The sequence below is a fragment of the Opisthorchis viverrini genome (genome assembly GCF_000715545.1).
Source record: "Opisthorchis viverrini unplaced genomic scaffold opera_v5_382, whole genome shotgun sequence".
NCBI lineage: Eukaryota > Metazoa > Platyhelminthes > Trematoda > Opisthorchiida > Opisthorchiidae > Opisthorchis > Opisthorchis viverrini.
The window spans coordinates 50,959-67,539 of NW_008752042.1; the positions used below are offsets into that span (position 1 = coordinate 50,959).

General features: G+C 44.5%; 1 protein-coding gene across 1 annotated transcript in view; it reads left to right on the forward strand.

Moving 5' to 3' along the window:
* Positions 1–5,979: 5,979 nt before the first annotated feature.
* The window catches only part of T265_15195 (hypothetical protein), a gene marked incomplete at both ends in the record, with an annotated part of 41,763 nt that continues 31,161 nt past the window's right edge, over positions 5,980–16,581 (forward strand). Inside the window, 8 exons of the mRNA XM_009176998.1 lie at positions 5,980–6,138; positions 6,894–6,958; positions 7,388–7,546; positions 8,976–9,052; positions 10,464–10,519; positions 11,856–11,952; positions 13,826–13,860; positions 15,501–15,593. Of these exons, the coding sequence (XP_009175262.1) occupies positions 5,987–6,138; positions 6,894–6,958; positions 7,388–7,546; positions 8,976–9,052; positions 10,464–10,519; positions 11,856–11,952; positions 13,826–13,860; positions 15,501–15,593 (734 nt within the window). The remainder of the gene's footprint in view (positions 6,139–6,893; positions 6,959–7,387; positions 7,547–8,975; positions 9,053–10,463; positions 10,520–11,855; positions 11,953–13,825; positions 13,861–15,500; positions 15,594–16,581) is intronic.

Below are 16,581 nucleotides of genomic sequence, written 5' to 3' on the forward strand. Positions count from 1 at the left end.
GATGATGATGATGATGATGAAGCGATGCGATAAAGTCCTAAGCAGACAGCTCTACCTGAACCTGATGGTTACAGCTTGGGACTACTAGACTTAGTAGAGTAGCTGTTCCACAGCTGAGATGATGATGATGATGATGAATAGTAGCGATAAAGTCCTAAGCAGACAGCTCTACCTGGACCTGATGGTTACAGCTTGGGACTACTAGACTTAGTAGAGTAGCTGTCATTTTCCACAGCTGATTTGATATGGTTGATTTTGTTCTGGGATGATTATAAGTACGTCTAATTCAGCGGAGCTAGCTTGTGAATCGGTCGTTTTCTTATGCTTGACGGTAGGACGGCTGAATTTCAGGTGGCCGTCTGGCTGATTTGTCTTCCAAATTATCGTCGTTCAGTTTAGTTCTCATGAATCCTCTCCTATGACTAAAAGAATCGGATGTTCATGCTTTTGAGCGGAACTGTTTACGAGTACTGGTTATGACGCGAATGAACTAATGGAAACAGTTCCTTTATGCTGATGCGGGTATATCACCTCGGCCTGTGAGACTGTACCTAGGGCAGAGCATAACGTTGATGTGGAATTACTCGCTGTGTTTTGTAATTTTGTCGCGAGCGTTTCGTTTCGATGTGATGCCATCACCCAAAACATGTCACTTGAAAAAAGGGAAAGAACCACTGAGGAGCGTACACAAAGACAAGGGATGCATGACACTGGTGGTGGATAAGCCACACTACATAGAGAATCCTGACACTGCAAAGTACCGCTCAATCGATCGTGATCCTAGTTCAAAATTAGTCAACTGGATTTACAAGACACTCATAAAACCACAGGCGGTAAGTAGAATAGATGGCTAAGTACATAAGAATACGAAAGCCGAGAACAAAAGCAATCCATAATTCTGTTGAAGATGCTCGAGAGTGGAACCTGACTTCATTCATTTCATTGACATAGGGAACTAGATCCTAATTGAATCAGCGGTACCGGATATTTGTTTGATGACGTGCAGAATGTCAAGGTTGAAGGTGGTGAAAGTATCCTTCTGTATAGCGCTGATCGAAGGTAAACTTACGAAGCGCGCTATAATGGAATCGCCTCATAGTCAACCTACCCAACAAGAACCGTGTAAACTTTTGGCCTTTTGTTTACCTGCTCCGGGTTTGATGGAAGACTACATCAGTCGCTGAAAAGCGTAGTCTGATGAATACGCATTTTGAAACAACAAACGTTTTACGGAAGTGAAGAAGAAAAAGAAACCACCGTTCCCTGGGTACAGTTGGAAATCGCCACCAGGAGGACACTCGAAACATGTGTATGTAGGGAGAAAACAGGCTAATGCACTAAAATGTCAGAACAAGCACCTGATATACCACAGGGGAAGTTGTGTCCAGAGTTTGTCAAAGTAGTTAGACGCAATCCAGCAGAACTGAGCTGAACAAAAGCGAGGATCGATTATGTCGAATTTGTGAAACAATGGATAGCCAAGAGAACTTTCAGAAATTTGATGAAATAAGACACCTCCACGACGAACACGTCGGATAGTCTTTCCACACGTCAAGGGAACAATGGTCTTAGCAAAAGGAGGATACGACATCAGTTGATGACGGAGTGTGATGCGGCTGATGGACTCGTAGAACGATTCAACTATCAGCTTTCCTCGCAATGGGAATACGGTGTATTAGGAATTCGGCTCAAACCACTCAAGCGCGAACATGTTCACCTGTTCAAAAGTGAAAATCCGGATGAGTCCAGCGTGTGCTGGTGGAGTAGTAGTAACACGCTCACCTCGCATGTCAAACGTGCGGAGTTCAACCACCGGTCATTAGATATGCACTGTTGGTGAGCACTTATGAGAGCGGAACTCGAGTCCGGTGCTCCCGCCCTTTGGTGTGGAATCAACAGGTCGATTGTTCAGACGAGAGTGCGTGTGTGCTATACACCTTAAGTTTTCTTAACCAAGAAAAAACGGAGGCCTCCTAACCAATATTCTTCCGGCTGTGCTGCGCAGTGCTCAAGATGCCTCAGTGGTTAAGACGCGCGAACTTTCGGCCGGAAGGTCCGTGGTTCGAACCTAGCCTCATCGTCTGGACTGCTTCTTTCTAGGCTTGGGTAATTTGGCAGTGTCTCGGCCCTAATATTCCCCTCGGGTGGCATGACAGCCAGGTGACGATATGGTCGGTGGATTTTTTGTGCAGAGTGAAACCCAATTTGTCTTGACGAATCTATTTATTTTTGAGGGATTGCTGTAGCATTCAGAGTTTATGTAACAGAATTCTATATGGCAGCCTCAACCCCGTTGGAAGCGAACCTGTAGGTATCGCGATTAGTCATATTCCTAATGGGTGCCTGCGTCACGAAGAAAGGACTTTACCGTTGGATGACGGTTTGTGTCATTGGGCGGCGATACTGGGGGCTGTCCGTGTTTCACTCACAGAGTCTGACACTAGGTTGGTCAATGGTTAATGGTCTGACCAACACAGTCTTCTGATCCTCCTGGTTTTTCGGTTAAAACATGTGTGGTGACTTGCACCTGCATATACCACCAAAGACTGCTGCCTTTCTATCAGGCTTTTGAGCCAAAGGTTTTGATCTGTGACTGGGTGCCGTAGCACTATACCAACCGAAGGTACAACCATGAATATCGCACTTACAAATACTCTTGCCACGTCGACTGTCGTGTGGTGCCATTAACCGGGTTCTCTAACTTGCTGTATACAGCAGGGTGAGTGAGCTATTGCTGACGCCTCTCTTCTTACACATGCATGTATTCTTTCAATAACCTTACACCACCGCAACATGAATGCCCTCACTGCAGGTCCAAGCACTAGAAGTGTCCGTTTTGTCCACCATGCATCACACTCAGCTTCAGTTTTCATACACTCGACTTCAGAAACAACCTAAAAAACTTCGGAGTCTCCTTTCAACCCTTTAAAGCCGGTTTACTTTATCGCTTTTATGGTTCTCACACCGAGGGAAGCAAAAAAAACATGTGGCTTGTGCTAATTCATTGGCTTCACCATCATCATTCATCATGGTCAGCTGTAATGACCGCGTACTTGTCGTACAGGGGTTGTAGATGCCATGACCCTCTGCATTGGCAGATCCAGGTCGCAAGTACTGTAACTGAACTGTCTGCCCCCTTGCTCTCTTCCAGGTTCCGGCTGCGTCCCTCTGATGTTACGGAGATCGCTGCAGCTGGACGTACTGAGGTGGATGTTGTGTTAAACAATCAAGCGGAAGCGCCTCTACTAGACTGGACATCCGTTGATAGTCGCTTCTGTGTGGTTCGTTTGGCAACTGTGTGAAAGAATCTTGAGGAGGTGAGGTACAAAGCACACTACTTATTGTGTCTGCTTACGCCCCCATTTACTATAGCTCCAAATCTGCCAAAGATAGTTTCTGTGACGCTCTAGGTGCTCTCTTACAACGGGCTGAAAGCTCAGATATCGTTGTGGTTGTTAGTGACATGAACGCTCAGCTAGGTAGACTAAACGCTTCTGAAGCAGAGTTGTGTGGTCATCTTGGTTTGGATGCGAAGAGCACGGACTACCGAAATCGTCTACATCAAAATGTATGCCGATCACAGACTGTTCCTTTGCAACACGGATTTCCGGAACAGCGGAAATCGCTTGACGACGTGCTGTCCACGAAGGAACCTTTCCCGAATCCAAATAGACCACATCGCCGTTAGTTACCAGTATCGAGGGTCGATCACTGTCTGCGCTCCTTCCGGACCGCCAGGGTATGCTCTGAGCATGCAGTTGTTTGCTGCTGTTTTTTATTGAGCTTTCCAGGTGTATGCAAAGCGCGTCCACGGTTAGCTATTGAGAAGGTAGTGAACACGGAATTCAAGCGAATCTCTCAACCACGGCACCTGCAACGCCTGCGAGCCGTCCGCTGTTGGAAATCAATAGCCACTAGGAACGCATATCCAAAACCCTACTCGAAGCCGGAGCTTCCGTTTATGATACACCCAAATCAATCTCAAACACTAGATCTGTGACCGTGGCTTTGCTGGAAGTCCGATAATAGGTTCCTCCTGGCCGCAACCACAACCCAATCCGACGCCGGGTGAAAGTGAGTGTCTGTGCAGACCGAGAAGCTTACTGGACTCGAGATGGCTCGGTGTATAAAGCACAATTTACTGACCGGAAATTCTTGAGTTCGATACCAATCTCTGCATCTCGACTACTGTTAGGCACCCTGGCCAGTTTCCGAGCCCTCGTTTTTACTTCTAATGGCAGGCATGGCAGTTAAACTCCGGGTGGGTGCTACGGCTAGAATATTTCGATTCTTTCGATTTCAGTGGAGCCGAAAGGCCGAAGTAAGTTAAGATTGAATGACGCTGACCAAGTTTACAGGTTATTTCACTTGATTCGTTCAATTGGTCTTAGGAACTAAGGTCGCTCTATAATATGCAGCAAACGAAATGCTCGGTTCGGTGGGCACAGTACTCCGAACAGCAGTTCAGTTGACCACCTACCATCTCATGTCCAGAATCCTGTCAGATTGAATGACGCTGACCAAGTTTACAGGTTATTTCACTTGATTCGTTCAATTGGTCTTAGGAACTAAGGTCGCTCTATAATATGCAGCAAACGAAATGCTCGGTTCGGTGGGCACAGTACTCCGAACAGCAGTTCAGTTGACCACCTACCATCTCATGTCCGGAATCCTGTCTTTCAACAGAAAGGTGGACTGTGAATATGGAGCACTGTTTATCTTCGGAAGTGTCCGACCAAATAGCTCTAATCAAGCTTAATCGTGCCTCTGGACCTGATGACCTCCCACATTCAGCCACTACCACTCTGGTATATTTGCGTCTTTGAGAAAAAAGAGGCCCTCTTGGAAAATTTGGGTGAGTCGACAACAGCACCCATTTTGAAAAAGGGTACTCACAGACGGGTACTCACGGCTGCACCCGAATCTTCGACCCGTTGGCATCGTGCGGGATTTCCACCGGGCTGTGTCAACCACATCTTCACACTCCGTCAGGTGTTAGAACAACGCCATGGGTGCACACGACCCAAAATCTTGGTGCTTTCAATGATGCCCTCGACTGGCTGGTGATGTGAACCACGCTTGCTCAATAGGGTTTGACCCACAGATGTGTAAGCGTAACCCAGTCCCTATATTCACATACTTCCGGACTTTTGCGAGTTTAAAATAAGCTTCCTGCAACCTTCCCAACAAAATTGGTGTCCGGCAAGGTTGTACACTCTCTATTCATTCAAAAAACTCCGCGTTCTCCTCTTCGGACGTGAGAACGATGTCGTCTGCGTATTCTAGATCGACAAGTTTTTCGTCCGAGGCTACTTGAACCTCAGGGCTTCGAAGACCTTCAAGAGTTTGTCTTATCATCTCATCGATCACGAAATTAAATAGGGATGGAGATAGTGGGCACCCTTGATGACCACCGCTTTGTGTACGGAGGCTTTTGAAGAGCTCTTTGTGTACTCTTTCAAGCTCGGAAACCTGAGGATATAAAGGATATGTAATGTCGAAAAACTTCTGGGGGTATTCCTTGCTGGGATTTCCTGCTGGCATTTTCCGTCCAGGTTGTCTTATTGAGCGCTCGGAGGTGTAGACACCTCAGGATGTTGCAATAGACCAGCATCAGGTCCCTTACCTCATTCGCTCTTTCCTCTTCGTTTTACTCTGAGTCTTTGTTTTATTTAGTTATCCTATGTGGTTGTACGGCATTGAAGCCCCATTTGTTGTGGTTGTTGTTGTTGTTGATGATGATGATACTTGAAAATCCTAAACACGAATCTTGTACCTAGGTACCTAAAGCTGGTAGTAGAAGATAGTCTTAATGACCTACTGTAGGTACTTCTGTACTGGTCTGGCGAACCTGTCAACCTGGGTTTTTTATCCGTTTTTGTGCTAAACCTCTGAGTGTCCGACTGAAGTCAGCGCATTATGTCTCCTCTTCCCAACTTTCTCCATATGTGTAATGCATTTATCGTTACTCCGTTTTAGCCTCAAAATGTCCTCGTCACCAACCAATTCGCAGGACAGTCCCGAGAGGAAAAAACGTCGACTAGGCCCCTTCGACGAAGTACTTCCACCTTGTCCTTACGGTGAAAAATGTTACAGGAAGAACCCGAAACACTTTGACGAGTTTAGCCATCCATGCAAGTAATTTGTCTGTCTCAAATGCGACTGATTGTTTTTTATACTTGTTAGCGCCAATTATTTAGTGGAATTAAAGAAAAAAGTCATGATCTCACCCACCAGCTGAAATAATTACTGCCGTAAAAGCGGGAACTGTCGGACCTATGTCTAATCCACGTTGAGAAGCCTCTAAACTCAATCGTCATCAGCATATCTAATCTTCGGTGTCCCTGCCTAGTAAATAAATAGGTGGGGGATTCATGAGTGATTGACCATTAGGGTGATGAATGTACACAATAATACTTCATTTTTCCTCAGTCAAACAGTTCTTCTCGGGTCGACTAGTGTTCATGGGTCCCTCAAGTGATGACTTGTCTTGTGAAAGGCTCGCCCATCTTGCGGTATCTTTTCTTCAACGTATCAATGCGATGGGCACTTCTTATGGTTCCGCATGGATGTATTCGATTGGGTTTCAAATCTCCCTTGATACCCCATATGAATCAGAGCAAGGACTGACACAAATAAAGGCCGGCTAATATGTTGTTTTAGCTTGTGGAAGTTAAAATTCACATCGTAATGGGAGTACTGTTGTCAATTGAAGCAAGGCACTTTTCAAGATGTGATCTGTCCGTCCCGATGTGTTTTCCCATCCTACTCCTTTTGACGCTTCTCTGAAAATACAACATTGCCACGCCATCCAAACATACCTCTGTTAACGTCCGACCCGATTGCGAATTGAACATTATGATGGACTGATGGACGGCGAGTTCTTCCGTTAGTTGTCGATTAGCTTCAGCCGTGAAAGGGTTTATTATTCAAAGTTTTCAGCCGCATCTAAGCCTAGGTGGGAGTGGTGAAGATGTCAGAGATAGACTGACAATGGGTTTACCGAGTAAATTGATGAACCTTTAGTAAGCGGCCGAACGTAGCTCATGATCCCAGAATAATTAAATGAACAGAACCTTTCTTTTTTCGCATGAGTTGAATCGTCGGAGATTTATTAATTTTCTCCATACCAGGGGCCTCATTGAAAGCAACGGAAAGGAATCCAGCCTACTACCTTAGTTTTGTATTTGTATATCGGTTGTTTATTCGGTGAATCAATTGAAAACGTGGAAAATTCGGTTACATGTTACGTATTTTCTTTCCTGGGCTCCCCCGAGTGCGTACCTCGCCATTCTCTGTTTTGCGGCTACGTAGCTTTCAAGGAATGGGTATTTTAAATTTGTTTTCTGATTTTCATCAAAACTCATTTTGATTCAACGCCCTACAGTCCAACAGCAACAGGCCACCACGTCTCACGAACTACCAGTGAACAACTGTTCCTCAACGGACTCCGACCTTATCGATCAGATGGCCAAAGAATTCGGATTTTACTTGTTCCGGTGCCCTGGTGTGAAGTATCGTAATATCCCAACAATAACGTTAAAAGGTTAGTCATTAAGTGAGCGGAGTTTCTTGTCTGTAGTGTTCGCCCCCCCTAAGTTCACCTCTTGATGCCTATTTTTTACTGTCTACATGTATTTCAATGATATTTTCGGACCCTTTACCGCGTGAGCTTAAGTCTGTCTTAAGCTTATCAGAAAAATGACTGACCGATTGCATCCATTCTGTCATTTGTCGACAGCATCAGTGTTTTAAGGTGGAAACGGGAAACATCGTTCCCAACTTTGGATTATTCACCTAAATGATTGGAGGTAGTTGAATTTGATGAGAATCTTGGTAGTGCAAGTAGAGTAGATCATCATTATTATGATCGTCAGCTGTAAGAACCGCGTACTTGTCTTACAGTGGCTGTAGCTGCCACAGTTTCTTTCACGATGATTTGGGGAGGTGGAGTAAGTAGCTGCGCATTGGAGGCGGGAGCTGATAAATACAACACTGTCAGTGGGCACTTTGATTGCAAACGTTTCATCACCTATCTAGGTGACATCATCAGTGCGATGGGTCAGTAGTTGTGCGCAGACTGGTGTAGCGTGCTCATTACCATATTTGCTGCTAGCCGAGGCTGACCTTCGATCACGATTAGTTGATCGGTCAAGCCGTTCAATGTGTTGCTCGGATTCATCGATGACCATGTGACCTCTGAGCTTGACGGTCGTTGGTTTGTCCGTATAGCTGGACAATTTGATTGCAATCGATGTGACATCATCAGGGCGTTGTTAGGGCGTGCAGCAAAGCGTAGCGATGGGTCGGTGGTTGTGGGTCAGAGATTGAGGTCACTCCAGCACCAACCAGATTACGTGATCAGGAGAGGCCAAGTCCAAGGGTCACGTAGTATTCGCCCAATAAGGACACGGGGTAACCAATGGAACCACCTGACCGAACAACCATTTGTGATTGAAGGATTATGGTTATCTAGATGGGCTTCATCCTCATCACTCAGAAATTTCTCGGCGCATATCTGCCATGGAGGTTTCCCAAGCCTAAATATCGTTCGGCTGCAGCACCCTTCCGGTGCCTTGTTGCCATGCCACCCGAATGAAGCACGCGGGCTGAGATACTGCCAGATTGCCCAAGCCTAGACAGGGGAAGTCGAGAGTCAGAGGTCGGGTTCGAACCACGGACCTTCCGGTCAGTAAATTCGCGTTCTCACCACTTGAGCCATCTCGCCCCCTTTGCCCAAGCCTAGACAGGAGCAGATGAAGTGCCACAGTCGGGTCGAGCTGCGCATCTTCTGGTGGGTAAGCTCATGCTTTAACCACCGACATATCGTGTGACCGACTAGCAAGGCAGCATAACCTCTTTTCTTCATAAGGGGTGAGTTGACTGTATATGGGAACGAACTTACGCAGTGACCCAAATTTTGTACATAACACTGATATTCTTGTTTGATAGAGCTATCAAAGCCGGATTCCCAGTATCTTTGTATCTGGTTTTCAATCTAATTTCAGAAATTTTCCATCAAAAGCATGGAGACCTGGTCAGTTCTGCGCAGGTAAGCCTTCATATTTTCGGAGTTAGGCAGCTTTGTTTTATTTGCAACTGTGAGATGCGCTGTAACACTGAGCTGAGTGGTATATATCTGTTGTCATCAACAGATTTCTTTTTAGGCATGATGGAATGGTAGTTTTTTCAGATCCCCAAAAACATGCTAGACAATATTTGGGCGGCACTTTAACTTTCACAGACTGTAGCCATTTGGAGAACCTGTACAACCGCATGCATAGTTTACATTCAAACCAATCGGTTGCCAAACATTCTATCCATTGGACACAGAGTACTGTATTTTACTGTGCAAAGTCAACTCGAAATTGCTAGCCTTCAGTAATGCCATGTTGATTAATCAGTACCGACTCAGCTTGTACGCACTAATTCGCTGATACAAGCTATCAGCTTGACTTAGACTTAAGACTCGAACTTGATGGACCCACCATACGATTGACTCTGTTTCACTACTTTATTGCTTATCATCCCGATTTATGATGGGAACTTGGTGGTTTTCAGTATTGCGGCTGGATGATTTAAAGGCAAACTTTAATATCTCACAGACTTTGTCTTTTTCTGTATTATTCATTGTCACTTCTCTGTGGGACGCCTAATCTCTGCCAGCGCTGATGCATCAACTAACGTGACTTCGGATTTTCTGTGATTACATGCCACTCGGACATACCGTAGAAGTAAAATGGGACGAAAACTTCGCACGTCTGTCGTCGGCCCAAGACCTTAGACTCTGATTTAACAATCGATTACGCCTTCCACTGACTAACGGGGTGACATCGCCATTTAGGGCGGAGTGATTTGCGATTTCACCATTCTGGCGACGCAGGATGTGCCCGATCTACAAGCCGGCGTTGTGCAGTCAGCTTATGAAGGCCTTTATTACGCTAGCAGCGTGATCGAATTTCTACAGTCTATCCCCCTTCTTTCATTTAGAGTGTGTCCGAGGGACTGTTGGCTAAGTAACTGAAGTCTTCGAGGAAGTTTAATTCCCACCGGCTAAGTTCTCTACCTTCTCTACCCGGCGGAGGACAACTCGAATTAAGCACAGTTCTATATGGGGCCTATCTCACTTCTAGCCCCGTATCAACGCACCCTGTTATCCGTTCTTTCCTGGCAATCCGCAAGTATAATCGACCCCGAGTAATTGAAACTGCCCAGGAGTTCAAGGGGTATTCTAAAAACTAAGCGTGTGGTGCTCAGGTTAGTGCGGATGTTAAAGAACCTTTTTTCGTTTTCCGCTGCTAATGAAATATCTCACAGACAGATATGCTCGCTCCTAAAAAAGGGTATCAGGGGGGATATTTCCTCATAAGGAAGGGATCAATATTCTGGCCTTTCCGCAGGAGTAGAAGTTCACTTGGGATAATATATTTTAATCATACATTTTCTTACATCTTTTCCCGTAGTTTAACTACATGTTTGACGTTGATTGGCTAATGCAACAGTATCCGAAACAATTCAGGTGAGTTGTTATTCTAACACATTTTGCTGGGTAATAAGTAATACCGATCTTTCACTATAGGTGAACACGTATTTTACAATCTAACTTGACTTAGAAAAGGAAATCTAGCTTACATAATCGATCTAGTTCTACCAATTCTTCCTCTTCGCTATGCTTTTCTTAACGAGCAACTGAAGGAAGAATATACTCATGTAGGTTTTCAAGGGTTCTGTAGAAATGCTGGCGGTGCTGTTTCCGTTCGAGTTCTGTTCACTTTATCCTACAGTGTTCGCTTTCTTCGCGGACTTTCATCGAAGAGATCGGTCTTCTACGCATTTTGTTTTGTTGTAAAGATGATTGCGAGCAATTCCAAAGGTCCATTTTAGAAACAGGATTGTTTAATATGAACGATTTCTTCGTGAAAACTGTTGACATTCATCCTGAAATTTCGTTTTAACTGGATTTGTTTGACTGATTGACGTAGGTGCGTTTGTCAATTTATTGAGTTCAGCTCAGATCCATCTTAAACCGTTGCCCAATATCATATTTTTCCCATATACCACGAGGCTTTCATCCCATTACACATCCTACCACCATCGATCGTTTGAATTTTCCACAGGTCGATGTCCTTACAAGGTTCCTTTCAGTGCAAGCAGCGCAAACCGATTGATATTGGGGTTGGGTATAATTTCGCATAAGGGAATATATTGTCGCCTCTGTTCCCACTCTTAATCCGTATATAGGTCGGTCTGTTTGAGTTACATGAGGGTTTTTTCTGCACTCTTGTCATACACAGTACGGGAATAAGTTGGTTTCGTGCAAGTATTCACTGTTTTAGGTACGTTGATGAACATGTTTAATGAACTTGTTTAACTGGATATTCTTTAGGTCCTCATAGCTTACGTTCGTACTGCTGAACGTCAGTGGACCATGGTGGTATTCTGGGATACGGTTGCTATCACGCTGTTCAACGGCTGCCAGGAGCTACAGTTGAGATCTAAGTGTCAGGTGCCGCTCTTACAAATACGGAGATCCATCAGCCAAGGCCACCATTCTTACTCGAGGCTGATCAATTACACGAGAGACGATGATCCGATCTACTGTTCTCATCATATGTTGTTTGATTTGGCCTCAGACTGGTTGCTAACAGGCAAGGTCTGCTGCACCACAAACGATTCCTCAGCTGTACCAGTTCAAGGGCTGAGTGACTTCTTCAAAGCTCGTTTCTGAGACTAATGCCTATGGCTAAATCTAGATGATAATCTGATACGAAGGATCCCTCCATCACAAGACGTAGTGCTGTCATCAACTTTGTCAATTCTTCCAACTGTTTAACCTATGTGCATTTTTATCCTAGATCCTGCCCATTGCTGTTAGTCCATGCGTATCACGGCGAAGACAAAGCCGCACTGAATTCCGTAGTCTCCAAGTATGAGAACATTCGGCAGTGCGTGGTGAGTTTCACTTTGTTGTTAGTCAGCTGGACATTCTGTTCACTTTCGGAAGCACCATCCGACCTGTATTAAATATATTGATGAATAGTAATTAGTAATATGTGCGTTCTGAAGAAGATTTGAACAATACACCATCGAAATAAGAATTTGGACTTTGATATGGTTCGATAGCATTTGGGCTGGTTACAGAACCACGCATCACTCATAAATGCACATGTATACTACCTGGCGTGATACTGATTGGCTTTGGAGATAAGAAATCGATACAGAAGACCCCAGGATATTCTCGGTTTGTTTATGCAACCATAATTTCCAATTAGGATAAAAACAACACCACCTTTTTGTGTATTTAATACGTTCACTTGTCATCGTTTCATCCTATTATTTGCCTTACCATACCTGGTGTCGGAGGACCTTTGTTAATTCGAAGCCTTCAATTGGTTTAACTTCAGTACTGGGGAGACCAAATTGGCCTTGCTGAATAAATACTTCGAGCCAGAGCTTCTGCTGTATTTTATGCGGTGTAAAACACTGATGGTTGGCTGGCGGGTGTCCTCCCGAATTCGTGTTGCTACTGACTGATAGTTGTACCAACTTGCAAATACTGGTCTGATCCTGGGTTCTTCGTCACCTAGTAACCCAACAAGCCTAAGTGCATGTAACCCAGTCGGGTGTTTTTCTTTCCAAGCTTAACAGTTAATAAATGAGTACTTAATTTTTCAAGCCGTGTTGAAAAACACCGAAAATCAGTGTCAAGTGTTACATCCATTGAAATTTTGGTGGAATGGTAAAGCATACAAATTCTGTTCAATCGTTCGCGTTGCTGCTGGCAAGCGGAAAAATTGAGTTGTTTTATTATGAGGATGGCTAGGTTCCCCCTGGACGTTCGCTCACAGACGTTGAGTATACAGACGATATTGCTCTCCTCGGTTCGCATCCTTCCCGAATGTAGATGGTTTTAAATAACCTAAGTAACTCTGCCACCTAGTTTGGCATGCGCTTCACACCTGCCAAGTGCTGCTACAAGATAGGGTTGGACTTAACCCAAACCTCATGCTTTCAGGTGAGCCAATCAACGTGGTAAATAATTTTTTACCTGGACAGTTGTATAAGCTCCCGTAGGCTGACCATAGATGAGATCGATTCTGGAATCCAGAAGGCCAGGTCAGCTTTTGCCAACCTGCGACACCTATGGCGCCGACGTGACGTGAGTTTGTCTTTCAAGGGCAGAGTTTGCACTGCGTCGGTGCTTTATCGATCTGACACGTGGCATCTACGCGCAGAGGACACAGATGTCAGTGGAGAAAGGAATTACTACTATCTTCACCATAATCAAGCGCCTGGGTGCTGTTTAAGACCTAAAACTTGTCCCGGCACCTACTTATAATTTTTGTTTGTTTCCCATAGAGTCACTTGCTTCTAAGTCATGAATAAGCTTCCTTTATTAAGATGGCTGCATAGAAGTGTCTTACACCCCAGGGATAGAAGTTTTGTGTACTGTTAGATGAAATAGATACGAGAGTGCGTGTTTGTCAAAGCTTCCGATGTCTTACCCGATTCGGACGCCAGACCTTCATTCGGCATGCCGCTCGGTGTACAGGTGGCTGTCAAACAGATTTGAGACTAAGTCGATCCCAAACTGTTTTCTAGTTTATTGCTCACTCACGCGTGTCGACTCAGATGAACTGTCTCGGTGAGCACTAGTCGCTGCATTATACATCCTTAGATGGATTGCGTACACCTTCTTCTGTTCCTTTTCTCTCCGTCGGAAAATGCCTTTAATCCATCTCCCGGACTTTATGGATTACCTTCGGCGTAATTTTTTGCAATTCATGCTTTTAGTCAGTACTCTCTGTACTTTCGTTCTGTTCAGGCACACATACGCCTACCATTTGGGACTCATCACACGTGAGTTGGAGATTTCTCATTTGAAAGTCCCCTATTATATTCTTGGGTTGTATATTTTTCCATCTCTCTCGCCTCGAGCCACTCTACTTATGTGTTTCTATGTGTTCCCACCTGTATGAAACTGAGCATCTTTAGTTCTTTCAGTGCCTCCACAATGAATATTAAACTTGGAATTGTGTACATTGCTCTTCGTATCCACTTTTGTGTCCTCCTATCGCTGTTAATCGCCCCGCCGTGGCGTTATAATCCAAATGACTTTTGTACTGGAATTGATTAATACCGTGGATTGAAGCTCCAGAAGGATACGCATCGGCGATGGGATGCAATTTTTCTATTTTACCGTTGCTGGTTTTGCGTCCAGACTATTGGCTGTAGCGTAAATTTGAACCATTGATTTGGTATAACGCGCAATAGGGGATGTGCTAACACGCATTTCAAGGTAAATCGATTAGTAGGTTGGGCAATCCCTTGATGCATTGACCACTGTCATTGTCTGGTCGCCCATTCTACTTCTGAAGCTTCAACTGCCTGATAAGCATACCTATCGGAATGGCATCAAGTCATGGCGTCCCTGCGTTCTCCATTCGCTCAGACGTCAAGGAAGTCTGTTTTACTGGTTACTGATGCTTGGTTGGTTTTTGTCACAGGGCAGCTCGTCTTTTCGCTCACTTTCGGCACATCTGATGGTGTCATAATGCGCATATTACTTGAGTGACAGTGGGTCGTGTCTTTCAGAGTCCAGTAAACTGAGTCGTTTAGATATCTGGTCTCTGATAGGTGAGAGAACAGGTGTTCGAACTGTACGTTACAAGGCACCTCTGAATTCATAACGTCCCCAAGAGTCAGATGTAGATGAGATTTTCGCGATTGATGTCAAAGGTTCAGGATTGGAATGCTTTTCCATACATTGCAATGTATGCCGGCTTCCTCGCAAGGATTTAGGTTCAGAGTTTATTATGCCTTACTTGCTATGCATACAAAAATAACAACCCCCTTCGCAAAAACGTGTTCGGTCTATGTTGCCAAGGCGACACCCATTAATGTGAAGGCGATACTAACCAAGAGAATGCCGGGCAAGCTCTAGGACTTGGTCAAGGACTTTGATCAACGTATGACTCGAAAGTGCAAACTGAAAGATGATTTCTGTAGGGTCTTTAGTCCAATGCGGATCAAGCACAGAAATTCGATGAACCAATGAATGTAGTCCGTTCGTGTTCGATCAATTGTGGCAGTGGACAGGCACTCGGAGGACGCTGAATACGTCAGAAGCTACGTTGCTCACATCAGAAATTGAACTAATGTACTTGTGAATAGGCAAAATTATTGAATCAAAACACGGTAACCGTTGGTTCATTGCCGAACTGATATGCACCTCCAAGGGTTTAGACCAGAGTGGTGAGCGTTGCTATCATTCGTGCTGTCGACAGCGCCGGTAAGAGCTGCACCAATCTCAGTTGCGATGGCCCTCAGGCTGAGTTCTTCGGTTTGTACTTAAGTTTCACATTATTTGCTGCGTACTGAGGTTTCGTCGTAAACCTGAGGTTTAGCCATAGAGTATAGTGGACCCCTGGATAACCGTGTTACTTTGGTTTTTCTCAATTTCTTCAACCTTTTGTACTATGCTTTATCCTTTTATATAGGAAAATGATGTTCCTAAAGTATGCGGATGGGCTCCGAGTTGTCATCCACACGGCAAACATGATTCCGGATGATTGGGATCGAAGAACGCAAGGGTAAGCTTACCTGTTTAATGCACATAATTAACAAAGCTGATTGTGTGTGTAACTACTTACCAGTTGCAAGTAAGCTGATTGCGGTGCAAATGCCCCCAGCGTCGACAAAGACGGACAAACTCCTCGATGTTTTGGCTGGTGACACTTTGACCACGTTTCCTGTCTATGGATCGATGTTTAACACTATTACATAGATATATTTCAAGTTGGACCTCAGAAAGACCATCTAAAACATGCGAAGAAAGATTCCTCGGCTAATAAAACGAAGAGCGAGCAACTGTTGTTGAGGAAAATCACAGTAGCTTTACTCAAAAAAAGGTATTTCATGCTTTGGTTGTACTTGAGTTCGGTGCTTTTTATAAGACATACGCTGCGGATAAGGAAATCGTCCTTTGAAATGCAATGCTGTGGTAAACGAAGGTAGCTGGAAGGTATGTTAAGAATGAAGGGTATTTTCAATCGCCTGTGAGGCACGACTAATTACTTCTTTGCGAAAATGAACTACTTGCTTCTAGCGGCGTATAGTTGTCACACAGAAGTGCCAGTCCGGGCGCTCTTCTCAAAAAGGTCTTCTTCACCGTGGTTGTAAATTTGACGTGTATCCGAGGCTCCATGTGCTTACCTGTACATCGAACTGTACATCTAACCTCCTTTAGTAGACGGTAAGGGGTATCAGGTTTATGATTTAGGCAGGATATTAACCCTATGGAAAAGCGCCATCCGGAAAAGGAACACAGCACAAGAGCAGCTATTATTTTCGACTCAGTCTTAGTATTTGTGATGACCGATCGGAATCAGAAACACCTTCACGGGAGCCGTAAGTCAATCATATCATAAAACACGATACAATGCGCTGGTTTATATTAGAAAATCAGGGCTACGGTAAGATATTGCACTCTTTCAAGATGTGACCTCCGTATTATATATATATATATATATATATATATATACATAAATATATATATATGGAAGTTTGTTTCCTGCGAAC